The sequence below is a fragment of the Hermetia illucens genome, chromosome 1 (genome assembly GCF_905115235.1).
Source record: "Hermetia illucens chromosome 1, iHerIll2.2.curated.20191125, whole genome shotgun sequence".
NCBI classification, from domain to species: Eukaryota; Metazoa; Arthropoda; class Insecta; order Diptera; family Stratiomyidae; genus Hermetia; species Hermetia illucens.
This window is the reverse complement of record NC_051849.1, coordinates 124,783,126-124,806,236: the sequence shown is the minus strand read 5'-3', so window position 1 is coordinate 124,806,236 and position 23,111 is coordinate 124,783,126. Positions and strand designations below refer to the sequence as shown.

Here is a 23,111-nt window from a genome sequence, read left to right as displayed (position 1 = left end):
CGGTCGATAACTTCCGCGGGAAGGTGGAAAGTGTACTAGGAGAGGAAGCTGAGGTGAGAGCTCGGAAACAGGAGATAGTGGTTGAATGCAAGGACCTAGATGAGGTCACTTCACGGGAGGACATCTGTGGTGCGCTAAAGCAACAGTTCAACCTTAGCGATATAGACCAGAGTGCCATAAAAAGGATGAAGAAGGCATATGGCGGCACACAGACCGCTATTATTAGTTTGCTGGCGGAATCAGCTATTAAGTTAATTACCGCGGGCAAGGTAGAGTAGGTTGGGTCGTGTGCAGGCTCAGGGAGCAAATATCTCTAAAGAGATGCTTCAAATGCCTCGATTTCGGCCATTTTGCGGCGGCATGCACTAGTCCGGATGATAGGTCGAGGAGTTGCAGGAAGTGTGGGGAAGAGGGCCACCTCATCAAAGATTGCACCGGAGATCCACGGTGTATGTTATGTAGTGGGAAAGAGGGCGTAGACGACCGGCATGTTGCGAGAAGCAGCAGATGTCCGGTATATAGGAGGGAGCTGAACCGCGCAGACAAATGAGATTGATACAAATCAATCTCAATCACTGTGAGGCAGCTCAGGACCTGCTTTCGCAAACCATTCGAGAGTCGAATATGGATGCCGCGGTTATTTACGAGCCGTACAGAAACCACGGCGGTGCCACTTGGGCGGTGGATGCGTCTGGCAACGCCGCAATCTGGGCGTGCGGAAGACAGGCCATTCAGGAAGTCATGGCCCCCCGGCAGCCGGTTTTATAAGGGCAAAGGTCAACGGTGCCCATATTTACAGCTGCTACGCTCCTCCTAGTGCAACCTTAGCACAATATGAGGAGATGTTAGACAGTCTGGTGTTGGACGCTAGAGACCGCAGCCCTAAAATCATTGCGGGCGATTTCAACGCGTGGGCCCAGGAGTGGGGAAGCCGATCGACGAACACCAGAGGTCAAATTGTGTTGGAGTCATTTGCGGAGCTGGACATCGTGCTGGCCAACGTTGGATGCGTGCCCACCTTTCGAGGAAGAGGGTCGGGTTCGTTGACCTGACATTTGTTAGCACTTCACTGGTGAGGGAGATGGCTTGAAAAGTGAGTGAGCACTACACCCACAGTGACCACCAGGCCATCTTCCTCCGCATTGGGAACCGGGAAAGCAGTCAACGACGCTCTGGAGGTGGAAAGGCTCAGGCGGTTGGCTGGTCTATCGGAGCTTTCGACGAGGAGACATTCCTGGCCGCATTGGAGGGAGCCTATGATCCGGATGGAACAGCGGTGGAAAGGGTCACACAGCTGTCTCAGCGTGTAACCGAAGCATGCGACCCTACGATGCCACGACGACGTTTGCACCACGGCAAGAGGCCAAACTACTGCTGGAATACGAAGATCGCTGCCTTGAGATCCTCTTGTCGCCGAGCGAGGAGACTTTCCCACAGGACAAGGGGAAGGCTTGGCTTTTAACTATATATATATATATATACCTGGAGTACCAGGTTTATACTCACCTGAGTTGCAAACGCAGAGCTGCATGCGACCAGGCGCGTGTCATGGGTTGCGGATAATGACATACCCACCGGGCCAGCTACGAATATCGCAAGTTAATCTTGTAAATAAGTAGCCGCGGACAAGCAGAACGTTTCCCTTTGAGTTCGTCCTCCCTTACCGATTCTTCCCTTTCAGGGGGAGTAAACCTCCTTAACAAATCCGTAATCCGGGGCGAAGGGATCGACGCGCCTATCGGATGAATTACAGTGACGTTACACTGTATTTCAGCGGCTGCCCTCCAAATACCTTCCCTACCTTTGGAGGTAACCATGGGGCATTGCAACATTGGGGCTCTGTTGCAGGGTTGACTGCCTCCCCAACACTCGTGGGAACAAAATTGGAGAAAATAATTCAAATTCTTTTGATGGGACCCCAGGGACACGGTTAAGGGTCGTTCAACAACATCAGAGCAGCTCCTCGCCCTTAGATGTTTTGGCGAATATGCCGTCAATCACCAGGGACGGGAGACCTAGGCGTCGTATTTTAGAGTTAATTTACACATCTTTCTGTTTTGCAACATATACTTCCTTTCTGATAAAGATATGGGAATGTATTCTTCAGTATATTATGTAGAAGGATTTAAAGAAAAACCGTAGCTAAAGTAACCAACAAATGCACGAATTGGAAATGCTGGAGATCAAGAATCTACTTTGAACGTTAGCAATTTGACGAATTCCACGAGAAATTACTGTGGTAAAGGTGGCGAAATTTTGAAATGCAAAATCACTTTAATTGAAATAATGAAATATAATATATATTATATATAAATTGGTACAATTCACTGTTATCACTATATCTACTACTATGCCGCCAACTTCCAACCTCCTTGGTGGTTGAGACAGAAGAGACCGGCTTATTTCCATGCGGTCTTTTCTGTCCCACCCAACGGCGCTTTCTCACCGCTAATCCTCCACTCCCGTGGCGAGTTCTAAAACGAGTGGAGAGTTCCGCGCCATCTACTTGTCCGCATTCGCAACATTCGAAATAAATTTCGAATGCTGCGGTTCCTGCCGCACCACAGTATGGTTTGGACGAACCAACTTAACGAATTTATCTTCCGCGCCTATTACCGGGTCACGGATTTGGAACGGAATCCATCAGGGTACAGACACCGACTCCATGACGTGTTCACAACCCGCTTTCCGGAACTAAGTCATGTTCCGAAACAGGACGTTGTCAATCAATACCGGGTGATAGTGAAAAATAATCGAGTTGCCCTACCAACTAGGCAACAAATATTCCAAGAGGTTTCACTTGAGCTCGGGCTGGAGTCATCAAATTACCGGACTAGTCAAATGAGTAACACAAATACTCCACCTGTAAGGCACTCCATGAATTCAGTAGTCAGGAGAAGCTTAGTAACTGGGGATGTCGACTCAAAGCGTTTGATCGTGTGTCACACGAACTCATCTGGTACGCTCTACGACAACACTTAGTGCCAGAAGAACTCGTGCGCTGGGTTCAATTGCTCTACCATGATCCCAAAAGTGGGGGGTGTATCATTGTAACCGCTTCGTGTCTTTGTTGGTGTTCTTCAAAGTAGCGCCCTCTAACCACTCCTCTTTATTCTACTTATGTACACCGTCACACGGGACATCCAACGTTCAGCGCTCTATACACTGCTTTATGCAGATGATATTTTCCTAGCATCAAATAGCAAAAATGATGTCGAGCAACTTGTCCAGAAATGGATTGATCGCCTCATGCAATACGGTCTCAGATTGAATTTGAATAAAACTAAATTTTTGACGACCGAACCCCATGAAACAGGCGCAATCACTGTCTGAGCGATTTAAATACCTCTGGTCAATGCTATCAGCCAATGAAAAACTGATATTAAAGCAACCTGGATGGAGTGGCGTTACACAACTGGTGTTCTTTGTGATCGACGTATCAACGAACGTCTCAAATCTAAAATTTTCCACAATGTCGTTCGTTCTGTCGCTATCTATGATTCTGAGTGTTGGCCAACTAAAAGACAAGGAACGGCGTCTTGTGGTAATGTGCGTTGGAGGAGCGGCGTGACACGTTTTGATCATATCCTAAGTGGTGATATCCGTGATCGATATGGGGTTGCAGCGATCGTGGAAAGATTGCGAGACAAGCGTTTTCGATGGTATGGTCACGCAATTCGGGCTTACAAGAATTTATTTGCCGAGATTAGTCTGAACATCGAAGTCAATGGTAAACGACCAAAAGGCTGGCCAAAACAACGGTGGCTTGATAAGCTGGATGAGTATTTAAAAGCCTCGAGATTGCATCCAGATGGGGCATTTGACAGAGACAAGCGACGAAACCGATCACGACAAGCCGACCCCGTTTGTGAACGGAACAAAGGCTGGAAAAAAGGATCTTTCGCAGCGTACTTTCTTAAATATTTTTCTCGGGCATAAAAATTTATGGGGGAACCACATTAAGAGGTTTTCAGAATCGACTTTCGTTAACTTAGCTATTCCACAGAGTCGAGCAATTATGTCCTTACGAAATCTTGTAGCGTTGGCTAAATAATGTATTCATAAATACTTGGTGTCAGTCCTTTATGTGGGTGCATTTGTATTTATTGTAACTGTATTTTGTTCGTAGTTAAGATTCAAAAATATTATATCTTCATATCCGGAGGAAGATTTTCCGACATATTCTTTTTAAATCCGTTTTTCTCAAAATAAAATTCACACTTGCGAAAGTTCTAATTAAAAAAATAATGAACCAATCATTATTAAATTTGGAAGTATGATTCTTTATAAAATTACAAACAATATGAACCCTGAACAATTGGGATGATATCGAACTTAATGGAACTTGGTTTTGAAATTTAGAAACGGGGAGATGTGTAAGTACCGATTTTTCTAAATTACTCCCTGGTGATGCGAAAATAATTTCAATTCAAGCATTCACGGACGAAAGTGTTATTTGGTTTTTAAATTAAAAGTGGAAAGACTATATGTGGTAACTTTTTCTAAATTAATTGCTGATAATGCGAAATTTTCATGTGGTTTTCAAACTTGAACACAACACTAACTCTCCCTTACTTATAATTTCACTTTATTTGCTCATTGCGCTCTAAATTTTCACAACACAGCCAACTGCAACAAAGTAGTGTTTTGGTTGAATTTGAGCAGACATGAAGGTGGCATTCTCTAAAAGCAAAAAAAATTGAAACTCGGGAGTTCCGTTGAAGGGGGCGACAAGTGGCTGTTGCAATTCGATGGCGATTAACTAAAATGGCGACAGTTCTTTGATCTGTTTTCACAGATGATCCACAATCAACAATTGCCGACCGTACAAAAGATGTGGTATCTGAAAACAAGTGTGTCTGGAGAGGCAGAGGACCTAGCCAGGCATTTGTCACTAACGGAGGACAATTATGTTACAGCCTGGAAAATAATGCAAGACATATACAACAACAGGAGAGTGAAATCATCAGTCTTAATTCAAAAAATAATAGGCCAGCCGAATCTATCGGCTGATAGTACATCAGCTGCAACAGTGAAACCTTCCACGATATAACGCGCGAAAATTTATTAGCGCTTGAGAATTTAGGAGTAAACACTTCCACTTGGGACCCTGTACTTCTACAATTATTAATAAAAAACTGGATCGTCAAAGATCCAGTGGATGGACTATGAACAGTCATTAATAAACCCGAAAGAAATCCAAATCATTGGGTCATTTTTGAAGTTTTTGGAAAATCGCTTTCAGTCTCTTGAATCAGCCGATCAGAAAGTCAAGCAAGCAAAGGCAAAGTCATTGTCTTCAGTGGTGCCAAACCAAAAAGGCGATTACAAGTGTATAATGTGTAAACAGTTTCTACAAATGTTGGCAGTAAAACGACTACAATTTGTTCAAAAACATAAGTTGTATGTTAATTGTCTAAAATCAGGTCTTAAATTACCTGAACCATCAAGGTTACATTTTGCTAATCGAAATTATGGCTAATAATGGGCAAACGGTGGAATGCAGAGCAATCCTGGACTCTGGCACCCAGGTCAATTTTGTGACTGAGAGGCTTGCAAAAAATCTAGGAATTTCATTATCACGGTCAACCCTATGCATTGAAGGCTTTTGGCAAAGGCAAAATGGAGGTCCACCATCGCATAAACATAAAACTTCAGTCACGAATAACCAACTTCTCGATTTAAAGCCTTCATATTGTCTTATATTGTGTCCATGCAACCACCTAAATTATTAGACATTTCTTCGTGGAGTATAACTGAAGACTTACCGCTGGTCGATCCGGATTTCAATCGCCCACAAAGAATCGATGTGCTGCTAGGAGCAGAATTCTACCACCAGCTGTTATCAGTAGGCCATATTAAGCTAGCCGACAACTTACCAACGCTTCAAAATACTGCCTTGGTTGGGTGCTTGCTGGTAAAATCAACCAGGAGGAAACAACCCATGTAACGTATGGAGTTTTTAATGAGGATGACGAATACATTCAAGAGCTCACTACTAAACGCCGTGTAGTGTTGGATGCCCCGACGAAAACAACTGGAACTTCGCTGAATAACATTATGTGCATTGGACCGACCATTCAAAGTGAATTGTTCACTATCCTTCTTCGCTTCCTACTACTCCTACTACCGACATTTATGTTCACTACAAAAAGTATATAGACATTGTAATACATCTAGACGATAGAATGTACCAACTCATCATTTGGAGGGGTGACTCTAATCAGCCGTTAAAATACTACCATACAGCACTCGAGCCGCACCGTATTTGGCTACTAAATGCTTAGAGCAACTAGGTAAGGCTAATGCTGCAAAATTTCCGCTCGCGGCGGAAGCTCTTCGAGCCAATTTTTATGTAGACGACTGCTTGACGGGATCTGATTCCATACTAACGGCTATGGAAATACAACGCCAATTATACACGGTTCTAGGATCAGCTGGGTTCAAGTTGCAGAAGTGGTGTGCGAACCATTCGCGATTACTTAACAGTATCCCACCCGAGGATCAAACAGTAAATCTTGATCTTGACAACGAAACTTCAAAATCAGTAAAGGCTCTAGGGTTGACATGGGTGCTAAAGACTAATCAATTTTGTGTCAAGACCAATTTGAAGATCGCTGGAACAATAACAAAAAGGACAGTTAATTCGGACTTGACGCGAATATTTGATCCTCTAGGGATACTATCTCCGGTCGTTATCACAGCAAAAATATTTGTACAGCAATTATGGCAACTAAATATATCTTGAGACGAACCACTTGCTGATGAATTACAAACAACTTGGACAACGTTTCGAAGTGATTTGAATATACTAAGGGATTTACAGTTCCCACGACATATTTTTGGCCGAGAGAAGCCAAAAATGATCCAAATTCATTCATTCATTGACGCTTCCGAAAATGCATACGGGACCACAGTTTACATTCGCTCCACCATCCCTGACGGGAAAGTCATAGTTAGATTGTTTTGTGCAAAATCTCCAGTAGCGCCACTTAAAAAACAGACAGTACCACGATTCGAATTATGTGTTACGGTGTTAAGTGCACAACTAACAGCCACAATTAAAAGGGACTTAAATTACGAGGACAAACCAACGTTCTTCTGGACTAATAGTTAGATAGTTCCTCGTCATCATCGTTTCGAACCTTTGTTGCCAACAGAGTGGCAAAAATTCAGGAGTTACCACTTACTGGAGGCATGTAAGATCAACCGATAATCCAGCAGATATTGTATCTGGAGGGCTGTCCCTATGGAATTTAGCATCATGCAACTTGTGGTTTTTTGGACTTTTTTTCTTGCACGGAATTGAGCGTATATGGCCAGTTCCATTTTCGAAGGATCTTTCTACAATGGGCAGTCCACACACAGAAGAAAAACAACAAGTGGCGGTAGTAGCAACAGGACTTGAAGCAGAGGGCCTTGCATATAAGGTTAATCATAGAAACTCCTTTAGGACGTAACAACACATAATTGGTTATTCACTTCGATTCATCAATCATACCAAACGTCCTGATCACCCAAAACCAACTCAACTATCACTTACACCACTGGAACTGGAAGCAAGGAAGAATTGAAGCAACTAAGCAAACACGGAGGAGTTATGAAATCTAGTGTTTTGATCTGCGTCGCTCCCTTTCTGGCTCAGAAGGGAATAATCCGAGAAGGAGGTCGGCTGAGTGCTTCAAATTTGTCCTATGATGCTAAACATCAGATGTTGATTGTCTACAATGATCCATTGACTAAACTCCTAATGCGAATGATCCATGATGGTAACTTCCACAAACATTACTATCAATGAACAAATGATGGGAAATCTGCCTCACACCAGAGTACAACCAGCTCGCCCATTTTTCAATTCAGAGGTTAATTATTGTGGTCCCTTACGGATACGTTACTGAAGACCGTAGCACCTTCAACACTCACCTATGAAGAGCTGGAAACAGTTATGGTGGAAATTGAGGCAATCCTAAATTCAAGACCGATATCACCAATATCCTCCGATCCGAATGACCTGGCTGCTTTAACTCCCTGATATTTTCTGATTGGTGAGCCATTAACACCTCAAATCGACATCAGAGCCGCTCCACTTAAGACAAGTCTATTAATACGATGGAAGTTGGTAACCCATCCGACCATGAATTTTGGAAAAAAGTTCACGGAAAGAGCAATCACTGAACGTTGAACCTGGCACGATGGTGATTATCAAGGAAGATAATACTCCAGTTCATCAATGGCCTCTCGCAAGAATCATAAGGACATACAAGGGCGACACTGGAAACGTCCGGGCGGCGTTCAAACAGCAACTGGAGTTTGGAAACGACCAATTCATAAACTAGCTCCTTGACCCACCAGCGCTAACAAGGCTCAAGAGATTTCCGAGTCAGAAGAACAAGCAGTCCCTAAAAAAGGTAGCGGATTTCATCTAGTCCTGGAATCTGTGCTGTGCTGACGACATTAATAATTTTGCCATTTGCGTTCGGAAGTTAGGTCAGCGTTACAAAATTTGACAACAATCGTGGAATACAGTTTGAAGGTGTCGGTTCGATAAAATTAGTAACAACGGAATGGAATCTCATCATATACTACGATATGAATCCTTTACGGAAGGAACTCGCTGCACTTACGAATGGATCATTTGCCATACAACACTTGTGCCAAGAATTTCAGTGGAAATCCGTCTGTATCCCGTTGATCACCCAATTCGAACATATAAAGAAAGATTTGTTGCTAGACAGTCACCTCTTATCACAAGGACGATAAGGACGAGAGAGGGGCAATAGACTTAGTGGGTAATATTGCCCATTCATTATTTATTGTATTGGGCTCCTATTTGCTGAAACTTCTAAAAAATCAAACATCAGTGCTCGACGCAACGATTAACATCATAAAGCAGGACCAGGTTGCGACAAAGGAAAAATTCGATCAGATAGAACATCGCATCAACGAAATCTTAACTAAGGTTAAAGGCAATGATGAAGAGGCATACCAGGCGAAAATGTTCACTTTCATATATCACTGTCCATCCAGATGACGTTGATGGCGTTTAGTCTACAGAAGATAGAATCGTCATTAATCGATGTGCTAACTGACACCCATCAGGGAAGGATCAATCGCCTATTATTGTCACCACAACAATTAGAAGCAGAGATTACTAAAATAAAATCTCATTTACAAGCAGATCTTCAACTGCCTGTAGAGCAAGGAAATTTACTAGCGTTGTATAAAATTATGACTGTAAGGAGAATTTTAAATAAAGGATATGCAATCTTCACTACTAAACCGCTGCTGGTCAATCAAGAACACTTCGACCTATTCAACGTAATTCCTGTGCCAGTTGTAATCAACAACATGTTCTCCCTCAATAACTTGACACCATTACTTGCAGTTAGTTTACATCGGGATTAATATTTTTCTATGAATACAGAAAAATAAAATTCATGTATGCCGTTTTTATGCCCTGTAATACAGGCAATTTACAACAAGGGTTTGAATTACAGTCGTGCGTAGTCAGTTTATTTTCTAATGAAAGTCACCCGGACGGAGTTCACGGAGTTGAAAACCGACGCAATGTGGCTTCAAATGAGATATAAGAATCACTGGGTCTGCGCCGTTAAAACATCAATGCGAATGACCGCAGTATGTGGGACCGAAACTGTACATGTAGTCATCGAGGGTTCTGGTATCCTTCCTGTCTCACCCAATTGCACTTTTAACCTCCTAACTATTCAAGGACACCACATTACAACGAGTACCATCTGGACGCCCTACTCCGGCTTCATCATACCACCTGCAGTTAATGAGCCATCACGATTACAACCCCTATTGGAAAGGGTCAACAGCAACCATTATGTCACCCAATTGAAGAATTCACATCACTACAAGAGCAGCTTGCCAAGCAAAAGCTTTTCGAACTATCCAACAATCTCAAAAATATCAGCCGACATCATTTCGCAATTAGTTATTCCGTATTGGTATCAACAAGGCATAAGAAAGCACCACATTCGCAATACATCTACTGCAGTCATCCCACAACCACAACCCAGGCGACGAAATCTTGACAACGATTTTACGGTCTCTATAGCAGGTTGAGCTGTCACTCAACGCGGGGGAGGATATGTACAATACATACAATAGATTCAACATTCAATCAATAGATTCAACATATATTCAGTTCATTCAATATATCAACATGCACACGTAATTAAAAATTCCATTAAAACTGCAGAATTAATAACTTCATTTCTATGATCAGCATTTTTTGCCATTTTTTGGAAATTCCTTAGTTTTCCATTCTTTTGATTTTGCATACGTTGCATGTTCAATATCGGTCATCTATTCTTGAATTCAATGTGAACTTGACCTTGTAAATAAATATTTAAGACTGATATATAGAATAAAGAAACCAGTTGTTCATTACTCGGCAACTCTTTCATTTCACCTACAATAAGAGCATTTCGGTGTTTGAACACTAAATTCATCCCTGCTTGACCATTAAAGCCAATAGTAATTAAAGTGCTCTCGTTAAAGTGTCTAAACACTAAAATTATTACTAATCAAGTGTTAATACATTAACAGCAGTTAGCCTCAAAATTGCCCTCAGTTTCGGCGATTACCTCTTTAACAGAGTTGAATATTTTTTCGGCGTACATTCTATTGAGGTATGAGAAAAGAGGGGGCCAAATCTGGAGAATGCGGTGGATGCGGAAGCAATTCATTCAATTTTGCCATCGTTCCCATTGATTTGTAACACGATGCATTGTCTTAACGAAACGGCACTTTCTTTTTCTACAAATGGGGCTGCTTTTCACGAATCTGTTCTTCAAACGCTCCAATACTGCTATTTAATAATCACTGTTGATCTCAGAATAGTCAATGGATATTATACAATCCGCATCCCAAAACACTGATGCCATAGCCTTGCCAGTTGACTGTTTCGTCTTTGCACGCTTTAGAGTCGATTCACCACATGTAATCCACTCGGATGACGATCGTTTTGATTCTGGCGTGAAATAATGAAGTCATGTTTCGTCCATTGTCAAATATCAATGCATAAAATCGGGTTTTTATGGGGAAAGAACTTCAAACACTGTACAGAATCGTGAACTCGTTTTTTTGGCCGATTTTGAGTTCGCGCGGCGCCAACTTGGAGCAGCGCTTTCGCATACCGATTCATTCATTTTGACTTTGCGTCCATCCAAAATTATTTGTGGACTTTTTTGGTGTTTTCTTCGGTAACAGCCTCTTTGGGTCGTCCATTGCATGCATCGTCCTCGGTGCTCATTTCACCCCGTTTAAACTTAGCAAGCGACTTCTCAACCGTTGATTTTCCTGGTGCAAAATCCCAATGTGGAAGGAAGGTCGCGGTTCAAATCTCACTGGTGGCAAAAGTATTTGATATCGTGACTGGATGTCCGACACAAGTAGATTCAGCTGTGAATGAGTATCTGAGTCAAATTAAGGTAATAATCTCGGGCGAGCGCAATGTTAGCCTATATAGTGTACTGTACCGTTACGGTCTTGAATTAAGTGCTCTAAAACACTTGAAGGCACTGATCCAATTGGATTGTTGCGCAAACGATTAGTATTATTATTAAAATCCGAATAAAGCCCTGGCTCCACCTCTATTTTTTTCGTCAGAAAGCATTGCTTTATTAAGAGACGAAATTCCTTTTCACCCATTTTCTTTAAACTAGCAAAAGTTACTCCACTCAAAATACACTATCTCACAAAATAATAGTCAGACAAATCAAATTTGTACACATGTTTTTGAAGGTTAGGGTTAGTTTAAAATCACCTGAATTTAATACCAGTAGCGCCATCTGTGCATTGGGCTACGAAACCTCCTTCTACCGGTCGATACCGTTCCATTTGTGTCCCATGTACACTTCCGAATGGAGCGGGTCTGAGGGTATTGCAAGTGTTTAATTATCAAGGCATTTCCAAAGTGCTTTTAGCACTAGTTTCAGAAGGAAATTTCGAGTTGAGATTCTTTGAAATTACAACCACTTCTACGGTTTCATCTCTCCCAGACTTTACCAATACATTAGGCTTAAATTCAATTTTTATGAATGGAAGCGACAGGACTCAAAACGAATTCATTCAAATTGATTAAATTCAAAAATAACAACGGAAAACGAAAAGCGCCGCCAAATTGCAAATGGAGTAATCTGTCGTCAGAACGACCTGAAATCTTGATCGTACATTGAAACTGCGTGCGGATCTTAGCTTCTCTCGTGCAAATTACGCGCGCAACTTAATTGTGTTTCCCCGTTGTATGAAGCAATATACAACAAGTCCGATGTGCAATGCGGCACGCAAGAAGTGAAAACTGTGGAAGGCACTATTGGAGTTGCAAATACTAACAATTAATGTCACTTGCATTAGTCCCGTCGCTTTTATTCATAAAAATTTAATTTTAGCTGGAGGTATGTGCACACTTAGAGGTATTAATTGTATGAATTTTATAACATAAAATAAGATGCATAAACTTGAAGATTATGTGCAATGCCGTGATTTTGTGCGTGGACAATCGAATTGCGTGCATATATTATTAAAACCATGCAATTGATGCCTCTAAGAGTGCACTGACCTCCGGCTTAAATTTAATATCTATGAATGGAAGCGACGGGGCTAATGCAAGTGACATTAATAATTAGTACATGCAACTCAAATAGTGCCTTCCACAGTCCACAAAACGGAATTATTCCAATTAACTACAATCAAAAGTAGCAGCCGAAAACGAAAAGCGCTGCCATTTGCATCTGTTGATCTGTCATTAGAACAAACCTTGCCGACCTGAAACCTCCATTGTTCATTGAAACTGCGTGCGGTCCGTAGGTTCTCTCGTGCGCATTCCGCACGCATTGTAATTGTGTTTGCTGCTTGAGTGAGTGACCGTGCACCGTTTGAGGTTTGCGTCTAACCGCGAACGTTATGTCAGTTTTTGATTGCCCTCGCGTTGTAACTTAAAAGCATTGCGACGGAATGTCAAATCAGCTGAGGAACAAATAGAATATTAAATCACATTGCGTACAATACATAAAGCATTTCCTAAATGCTTACCTCTTGAAAATTTCGTTTTGACAGATAAACGCTCATAAGTCAAAGGGAATGAGTTTGACCGCGCTCGTCGTCGTTCACTCCGGGAGGCCTGCGAGTGCCATACAAACGCGGCGTATGACGGCTGTGCCTACGTTAACTTGCTGCGAAAATCCCTTATAATTTAACACAATATTTAGCAAAACTGGGGAATTGAAATGATTGTAGATTCACAGAATCCCTATTACCAAATTTCCTGCCGCGCTGAATTGATTTCGCTAAAAACAATGTGAACCTACCATGGCAGTTAAACAGTCACAATTCCATGAAACTCCATTCCACTTGACCTATCAATTATAACGCTCATGAGGTACTGAAATGCAATTAATAGTGGGGCATAATCTTCACGTGATAAAGAAATTTATAGTGGATGTAATTATTAGGAAGATACCAAGTAGTTCACAATTTCCGAACGAACCCTTTAGCTCCATAGGGGTACCAACTTAGGCAAATGACTTTTTGACTAGTTCTCATGTTTTTTCTTCTAGAAGAGTCTACATTGTTAAAACGAGAATTGTACAAGGGTTGGTTGAAGTTTAGTCTCGTGGAAATTGGTCCGGTAAAGTTCCGCTTATTAATTGACAATAAAACAATATATTAACACACTACGCGATGGAAAAGGTTTGTGGAATTTGATGGTTATATGAGTTTATAAATAATTTCTATACAAACCTGGCGCTTCGGTTTTCAGGTAAATGCATTAAAGGAGAAAGGTAATCACCAGTTGTCAGCAAATAATTTTGATGGGGCCATAGCTGCTTACTCCGAAGCGATATCATTAGATGACAAAAACCACGTTTTATATAGTAATCGATCCGCGGCTTACGCAAAAGCTGGACGTTATCAAGAAGCTTTGAAAGATGCTGAAAAGACGATCGAGTTGAATCCTTCATGGTCGAAGGGATATTCCAGGAAGGGTTCTGCGCTTGCAGGTCTACAGAGATATCAAGAGGCATTCATGGCATATCAAAAAGGTTGGTTGTGTTTTTCTTTTAATTAGGTAGTTCGGAACTGAGGCATTACCATATTTGCATTTCGGAAACCGCTTAGGGTTATATTCAGGGAACGGGGTGCGGGTTATTAAATCGTTTTTTATCGGTAGAAAGCTTTAACAATGTTAGGATGTATTTACTGTTTGTTCTTCGAGCAGCAGGGGCAAACTATCTATTTTATTGAAATATATTTTCCAGTAAGAAAACTAATATACATATTTACCAAAAATGTGTATATATTATTCCACTATATCTTAGAAACATATATATAATATTTTTTCGAGTTGTCGCAATCTCGGCAGGTTCCGGATTTTACCTAATACTAGCATTTAGGCCCGGATGAACCTATATACTTAAGAGATAAAGGGGATATGGCTGTGGTGATATGTTAATGGGAGAATCAGCCGAGAACTCGCAACATCAAACAAATATGCAGAATTGTGTACTTCTGTATGGTTTGAACCAGACTGAGTGAGTCCCAGGAAATCCAGGGAAGGTCTGAGGAATTTGATTGTCTTTTTTTATTTAGTCTGTGTCCTGTTCACAAGCGGGGGTGTGATCCATTTTGTTCTCCCAAGGCCTGATCCTAATGCAATCGCGAGGCTTTCAAATCCCCATCCAGCCTGCCAAGTCACCGTTGTTTCGGCCGGTCTTTCAGACCAATCTTGACAACTGAATCTCCGTTAGCTCTAATTACGCGACCATACCATCGAAGACGCCTCACAATTTTCCCATGATCGGTCTAACCCCATATTGACCGATGATATCCTAGTTTCGGATGTGACCAAAGTGTGTTACACCACTAGCTGAAGGTAACGTCTCCGTCAGCGCAAGATGCTGTTCATTGTCCTTTATAGTCGGCCAACATTCAGAACCATAGAGGATAACTTCGCGGTAAATTTTAGACTTGAAGCGTTCGTTGATCACAAAAAACATCAGTTGCGTCACTTCACTTGAACCAAATTCATAACGTAGTTCCTCATTGACTGAAAACGTTGACTCTAGATATTTAAATCGCTCAGTTCTAGGCAGATGGCAGTGGGTACAATACCTGCAGCTGATAATATTATGATTACTACGTATATGCGTCCAATGTTTCTATTGTTTCGCATATCAACATTAAGAATGTACGCGGGGCGACTCGTCTTGTCAAATGACAGCAAGTCAGGCTTGTGCGGTATGTAGCGACCACTCAGAACTTGGAACAGCAAGGGAACACCCAATACATTCTGTAAGTAGATTATCGAGTACTACCTGCGGCTCATATCGGCAAACCGGACATGTTCCCATGATCAGCTCATGCTTGTATGCAAGGTGTTTATGAACCACCTTACATACACCATATTGCCTGTTCGTGTATTGGGCCGTTGTCATTATAGTGCAGCCCAAAAACTAGGTGATCCAACGTCTCTAACGCCGAGCCACACATTCTACACTGGTCGTTTTGCCACTACGTGAACTAAGGCCCTGCTTCCCGATGTCAGGAGGTAGGTTCATCCGTTCTACGGCAGTTTGGGTGATGCATTCGGAATTTAAATATAGTATTTCATATCCGCCGCTGAACATTTTCCAGATCTTCTTTCGTCTACGGCAATATTCAGAGTCGATAAGCCAGTGAAGGGCTAGCGAATTCATGCAATGCGTTTATTTTATTCTTCCGACCTTAGGACCAGCCTCACACGTTGCATGAATTCGGACAGCAGTGCGTCCTTCCAATTATCAACTCCAGCATGGGTTCCTTGTAGAAATCCTAGGTATTTGTGGAAGTCTATTTCGGTCATTGCTTGGATGTGGAGGTCAAAAGTGCTATGTTCAGCGTGCGGCTTGCATTCGAATCCGAATTCCGTCCGAATATCACGGCTAAACATGTATACGAATGGGCTGACTATAAGGTGTTGGTACGCTCAAATGGATGCACTGGTAAAGTGATATGCCACCCTTTCATGACTGTCGCTCAAAAATTTATTAGTTTGGGATCAGTGCGGTACAAACTTAGGATATTGATTAGCCAGGTGAGCGGGACGTTGTCAAAAGCCCTGGCGTAACCGATATAGGAACTACAGGCCTCTTGACCTACAACTACCGAGTCAATATTCAGTTACACTTTGCAACCCCTTGACCCAACCCGACAGCCCTTCTGCTCCTCTGTCAGAATGTTGGTCTGGAGGTGCGCATTGTCCCTTCCATTAATAACAGACGTTATGAATTTAAGGGTAGATAAGTAAGTATTCTATCTTGCGTCTGCGATGTTTTATGCTGTGTTCCATTCGACTGTGTACACCGATGAACTCTTTGTACTCGAACTTTTGCACCTCCAGGCTTGCTCCTCTCCAGTTCTTGGAGCTGTTTATGGCTCGTTGAGCCTCCTTTTGTGCGAAACAAAACCTTTTCAAACTTGGTTCGATGTCTGTCTCGGGTTTTTTTTCCTCCGTCTTTCGCAGTTTGCTGTGGATAGATGCGACCATAGAGTTGATTCCAGTCTTCCTGACATGCTAACCTTTTTCGCACCAGATCTTCTGTTAAAAGTACCTCTCCTAGAGTCTCCTCTAGGTTCTTCCTTTTCTCCACAAACCTTGGACAGTGAAAGAATACGTACTCTAGGTCCTCTGGGAACCCATTGCTGTTTGGGCAATCGGGTGAGGTATCTAGTTTAAACCTGAACAGGTATTGGCGATATCCTCCATGAGAAACTGGGTAGGATTATAACTAATCTCATCGTGCCATCTCTCCAACCATTCTTCGATCGTAGGGATGAGCCTGTGTGTCCACCGACCCGTTTCCCAATGCTCTTGCCATCTGTTTAGAGATCTCTCCCTTTCGACGTTCTTCGCCTGAGATAAAGGAGAGATGGACTTCGCATTGTATATATCCGTTACCTCATCTCCCAAAATATCAATGGGTTTCATTCCAGATAAAGAATTCTGCATCCTCTAAGACAGTCCTGAATGCCGAGCACGCCCTTAGGGCTGTTCTTTTGTAGGCTGGACTGGAATGCCTTTCCCTAAACTGGAGCTGCATAGATTTGGATCGAACTCACTACAATAGCTGTAAGCAATCTGGAAGCATGCCGTGGCCCTCCCACGTTCGGCATCATTCTTGCCAGGGCCACGCTTGCAGTGGATGCTTTGTCATAAGCATACTGCACGTGTTGCTTATAGCTAAGCTTCCTGTCTATCATTACTCCCAGCCTTAGAAGTGATGATATGATTCCCAATTTGAATACGCGCAAAATTTCTTTTACGGCGCTTGGTGATGAGGACCGCTTCCGTTTTTTCTTCCGCAAGTGTCTGATCAGAGCTCTCTAGCCAACCTTTAACAGCACTGATCGCTTCGCATGAGTATAACTCAGCATCTTCGAGGTGCTTTGCGACCACAACCAGCGCTATATCGTGGGCGTAACACACCACCGTGGTTTCCTTCGGAAGGGGAAGGCTAAGTGCATCGTTGTACATGATGTTTTACAGCAGTGGGTCCAGTATGGTTCCCTGTGGGATACCCGCAGAGACAACATACTCCTGGGGTCCGTCATCAGTGTCCTAGCAAAGCATCCGTCCTTGTAAATAGCTATTGACAATAGCTGCAAGATAAGCGGGAATACCAATCTTTGCCAGAGATTCCCGTATTGCCCGAATTGAACGCATTTCTCACATCCAGGGTCACCACCACGAAATATTTGGTAGTACTGCCCTTTCCGTGGATTGCATCTTCGACCAAGCCAGTAACCATCGCTTCCGAACGCAGCTCCTTAAAGCATTCCCTCTTGCTCCGTTCGATTCCGAGCTTGAGGGATTTGCGGGCTTCCTTATAGGCGCGCTATTTTTACTCTTGGTCGATTCTGCCTACCGCCCTATGAGCCGTTCTTCTGGCTCGATGACAGGCTGATCGAAGGCTGGCCAGTTCAATATTCCACCAGTAGTCGGCATGGACGCGGCACACGCTTTGGCAATGCATTGGGCACAGAGATGCCTGCTTTATTAGGTTGGTCTAACCACACCTCTATGGAGGTCAGCTCATGTAGAGCTTTAGCAGACCAGGCTGATATCTTTCTTGGTTTTGAGCATGATGGTCTTCGGCCCGATGACTCCACCCATAACCCAAAGAAGATTGCTTGGTGATCGCTGTGGGTGTAGTCCTTGTTGACGCACCAGGGCATACCACGTGCCAGTGTAGGGTTGACAGAAGTTAGGTCTACGATTGAGGCAGACCCCTCCTTTCTGAAAGGTGTTTACACATCCTTCGTTGGCCAGAATTATATCCAACTGTTCAAAAGCGTCTAATAGACTGCGGCCCCTTGCATTTGTCTCTCTGCTACCTCACTCACGGGCCCAAGCATTGAAGTCACCAACAATCACCCTTGAACTACGACCCCTTGCGTCGAGAACAAGATTGTCAGGCAGTGTCAGACTTGGTGGGGCGTAACAGGTGTACACATACACCCGGTTTATTTTCGCCCACACAAAGCCGCTGTAATGTCTGATTCCCAGTACATTGACTTGTCGACCGCATGGCCATATCGCCGCTCCATCAGTCGAATCGGTAACCTATACGCTACCGTGACGGTTTCTATAGGGTTCGCTAATGATGGCAATTTCCACTTCGGATTCGTAGGTGGTCTGCTCGAGTAAATTTTGAGCGACCCTACAATGATTGAGGTTTATTTGAATAAACCCCATTTTTTCATTGAAGTTAGCGCCTTCCTAAATTCCGGTCATTTAGCACTTCCCGCAATATGCCGGTTATCCCGCCCCTCACTTCCTTCGCACAATAAGCATTTGGGGTCCCTACTGCACGCTTTGGCAGTATGGCCTTTCTTCCCACACCTTCTGCATCGATCAAACCGATCAATGGCGCTGGTGAATGCCTTCGCAAAATGACCAAACGCGAGGCACTTGAAGCACCTCTTCCGGGCCGCCAATAACTTCTGTGCTGGGTCCATTGGTAATCGCAATGTTTCCGTTGGAGTATTGCCATAGGCTTTCCGCAAACTTACAATGGACTCCTCGAAAAGTTCCTCCAACTTGAACTGTTCTATCGAAGCAGTACAAATTTCTCGTTCATCGAGATCCTGTTCACTGTATATAGACCTCATGTTTTTGGGGCCGTACTGTGACATTTTCCCCAAGTGAGTTCTTCTCAATCTGAGTTCGGAAATCATCAATTTTTCTCAAGCTGGTTTTTTTTTCAGCTCGGGTGTTAAGCGCCTGTCTGCGATCGCCTCCATTCTTGTTCGGTACGCGGTGAACCTGGGGCAATCAAATATGACATGCTCCGCATTGTTAGTTACCAAATCGATGTAAATAAGCACGATTACCTCCATGTCCACTTAAAAATTGCGTTAACCCGTAGCTTAATTTCCCATGGCTTCGTTTAAACCATCTCCGAATATTTGGAATGATGCGGTATGATCAACCACCAGTTTGTGATTCGTCCTATCGTTTTTGCCACTCTTCGATAGATTCCCACCGTGCCAGCTGCCATCGAAATGCGCTAGACTCTGTAGCTGCATACGTTGGAGCTGGAGTGAGTGCACTTAGCCGTTACGCACATTCCCAATTTTCGGCAATTCACTTTGTTATTCAGTTGCCCAAACTGAAGCTGTTTAGAGTAGCACGGAGCTGACTTCCATAGAAAGCAGAAGACGTCGACTTTGTCTTGGCCCATCAATATTAGGTAGTATCCTGGAGATCATTGCAGCGATGGAAGACGCTTTAGTTGTGGCGCACTCAATGTGTCTTTTGAAATTGAGCCTACTGTCAATAATTAAGTATTTGAGCGATGGTTGGGAGTAAAGTGTTTTTTCGACAACTTTGATTTTCACAGTTGTGTTCTTCTCTTGCTAATGAGAACTACTTCTGTTTTATGTTCAGCAAGTGAAAGGCCGCAATTTCTCAACCAGGAATTGATCTCCCACATCGCTTCATTTGCATAGACCTCGATCACATCTTGGTGTTTTGCAACCACTGTTATTCCGATATTAGACATGTCTGTACGTCTGTCTGTCTGTCTATCCATCTGTTTGTCTGTCCGTCCGTCTGTCTGTCTATCCATCTGTTTGTCTGTTCGTTCGTCTGTCTGTCTATCCATCTGTGTGACATTGTTTGTTCGTCTGTCTGTCTGTTTATCACACCCGATTGACTCGGAAACGGCTGAACGGATTGTCGCGAAATTTGGTAAGAAAATGTGGTCTGTGTGTTCCTTTACATGTAGCGAGTGGCGCTATTTTGTGTTATTTCAAGGGGGGGCCGAAAATGATCATATGAGGCATCAAATCTAAGAGTTCGATTAGTAGCACTCCCTGAAACTAATCTTATTTCTGATATTGGGTGAAACGTAGGGGAGGTAGGGCTTAAAATGTGTGCCCCAAAAAGTGAGACAGATCTCGTTCGCAGAGCCTATCTAGCCGAAAATTCTGGAAAAAACCAGTGATGAAATCTAGGCCTCAAAATGCATACCATTTCGATATCTGCACAAAAAAGCTAATAATAATATATTGCCATGTTTTAGAAATTTACCGGAAAACCAAAAACCGGAAAATTTCGACGGGGTTCATGGGGGCGTTTTAGCTTTCCTTTGTTACATTTTTTTAGTTATTTACATATCTTACATAACATATGCTTTTATGTATGGAGTAAATTGAAAATGCGAAAAGATGCGTTACATCAATTTAAATGCGTTACATCAATTTAGATGCGCACATATATATGTATGCATTGTCATGCGGTTTATTTAGAATGAACCCATTATTTATATCGTTAATATATATGTACATATGTGTATTTTTGAATTTGGCAAAATGTGACGAAATATTTTGTATTTTTAGCTATGTATGAATGGAAAATCGTGCATAGAGAGTTTTTCACATAAGATGAACACGAAAAATGTATACCCGAAGAGCCTAGCTCCCGTTATCCCAACTTGTTGGAATTCGACCCGAAACTCAGCGAAGGCTTCAGCCGGACCGTGAAGAAGAGTGATTTGGCGAGTACTGAAACTATCGCCTGTAGTGCGGTGTGGTGTTGCTGATATCGCCGTTTCAGCCCTCATCGACCCTTGATCACCATTTTCTGTGATAAGCGGAAGTCGAAGACGCTCTCTGATGGTGGCCTGGATTGTGTCGCTACGAGTAATAAAGCGGTGATGGTCTGCAACCCGCTTCACAGTCACTTGCGTGTATTGTGGAAAACGCTCTGTGGTGAAACAAGGGGCGGTAAGATATTGTATCTACCCCTCCCTTTTTCTGTTATTTCATAGTAGATTCATATGATATGATGATTCATATCTTCAGATTACTATCTTTGCGATCCTGCTAAAGTAATTTTGACGCGGTGCTGTCCATTACGGCAACCCAACCAAGTCAGACGACTCCCGGCGATTATCCGTATCGGATCTAAAGTTCCTTCTTCTCATTTTTAAAGTTTTGTGTGAAATAAAACCTTATTAGAATGAAGTTTATGCCTGTCTGTCTGTCACACCCGATCTATTTAGAAACGGCTGGACCGATTCTCACGAAAGTTGGGGAGAATATGTGGTTTCTGGATCCTTCTAGATATAGCAAGTGACGCAATGTATCTCCATACATGCGAAAGGAGAGTGCACAATTTTTTTCGCAGATATCAAATGAAAAGGCTTAATTAGTACTTTTCGAAACTGGTCCCATATTTGGTCTCGGGTGAAATGTAGGGAAGTGAGGGCTAGAAACATGATCCTCGAAAAATGTAACAGATCTCGTTTTCAGAACCTATCCAAACAAAAAATCTGGAAAAAAAAACAGTGGTGTATCTGGACGAATTCTAAGCCTCAAAATACATTGTGATGTTTGCAGAAATAAAGTTAGCATATTTTAGAAATTTAATCGGTTCATATTAAAAGTACGAAATTTGGCAAAAGCATAAGGGATAACGTAAAGTAACTTTGGGAAGGACATCCATCTATTATTAACATTCTAACGGGCAAAATGGAACGTGTGAATATTTTTTCCTGGAAATTTTTCTCTAGCTTTGTTTTCACTATTTAAATGCAACAAAAAAAATCATCTCCAACCATTTTTACCAATTATTTTACCTGCCAGGTGAGAAAAACCTATGAGGTCCTGTGCGACTCTAGGTTTAGGTTAAAAAAATGTAAAACTTGTTATGATATACAAAATTGGATTTTATTAAAGAAAAAACAATAAAAAATCTAAGAAATTAATACAAACATTGTGTTGATTATTGGTCACGGTGATGGTAATTGTAAAAATAATTTTTGGCAATGGAATTCCATAAATGCAGACTACATTTTTCACAGTAATGTTGTGTTTTCGACGTTTTACACAATTTACATGACCGGTCACCGGCAGTTTTCGGCAACCAAATTCAGTCGAATATTTTGAACGGAATGTTTGGCTTTCGAACCAACTGAACCAATAAAACCTGGCTCCGTTGTGGCTGTGTTGTCATAAGGTGGGGTTTTTGCTCTTTGTCATTGTGGATTGGTAGGTGGCAAACGGCTCAGCACCGACATATGTCAACAGTAATCGTACGGGTTTGTTATCCATCCATGTTCCAAAGAACATTGGCAATATCAATACCATATGCATTGGCCCCATATTCAATGGGATAGCCTCTTTCTTCATCTTTGTGTAAAAATAAACAATATGGTGAGCAAAATTGGGTATACTTTGCGATAAGCATATGACTACGTTGGATGTGGCACCCAAATCCGGTGCACCGTCCAGGATTACATTGTCACCTGCACCGTTATAGATTTCAAACCGAAAAATTTGATGCGCCATTTATGCAGCTTATTTGACATGTATTGTCGTAAGTGATGGCGTATTTTTGTGGAACACATTTGCTCATCCACGCATAAACAAGCACTTTTCCGGATTGAATCAAAACGATCAATCAAACGGTCGGCGGAATTCCGAATTCTGAACAACCAGGTTCTTTTCACTTGCGGTTGGCTTCATCTTCAAATGAGAGATGCTTTTTTTTCAATCCAAATCGCTTCATTGGTATTACCATTTGAAATGGTCCGAAA

The 23,111-nt window shown here is 42.4% G+C and overlaps 2 protein-coding genes across 7 annotated transcripts in view; one reads left to right on the top strand and one right to left on the bottom strand.

The window, feature by feature from the left end:
• LOC119655082 overlaps positions 1 to 13,436 on the bottom strand; it is a 122,669-nt gene extending 109,233 nt beyond the window's left edge. The window contains exons 1-3 of one of the 6 annotated variants that reach the window (XM_038060791.1): positions 13,287 to 13,436; positions 13,063 to 13,214; positions 11,795 to 12,996 (exon numbers count right to left, since the gene is read on the bottom strand). In XM_038060791.1, coding sequence (XP_037916719.1) covers positions 11,795 to 11,819 — 25 coding nt within the window. In that variant the 5' untranslated portion in view covers positions 11,820 to 12,996; positions 13,063 to 13,214; positions 13,287 to 13,436. The remainder of the gene's footprint in view (positions 1 to 11,794; positions 12,997 to 13,062; positions 13,215 to 13,286) is intronic. The other 5 variants (XM_038060809.1, XM_038060782.1, XM_038060827.1 and 2 more) reach the window with 5 other exon arrangements.
• A 109-nt stretch (positions 13,437 to 13,545) lies between these two features.
• The window catches only part of LOC119655058 (stress-induced-phosphoprotein 1), a 38,478-nt gene continuing 28,912 nt past the window's right edge, over positions 13,546 to 23,111 (top strand). The window contains exons 1-2 of the mRNA XM_038060753.1: positions 13,546 to 13,719; positions 13,790 to 14,072. Of these exons, the coding sequence (XP_037916681.1) occupies positions 13,711 to 13,719; positions 13,790 to 14,072 (292 nt within the window). The 5' untranslated portion in view covers positions 13,546 to 13,710. The remainder of the gene's footprint in view (positions 13,720 to 13,789; positions 14,073 to 23,111) is intronic.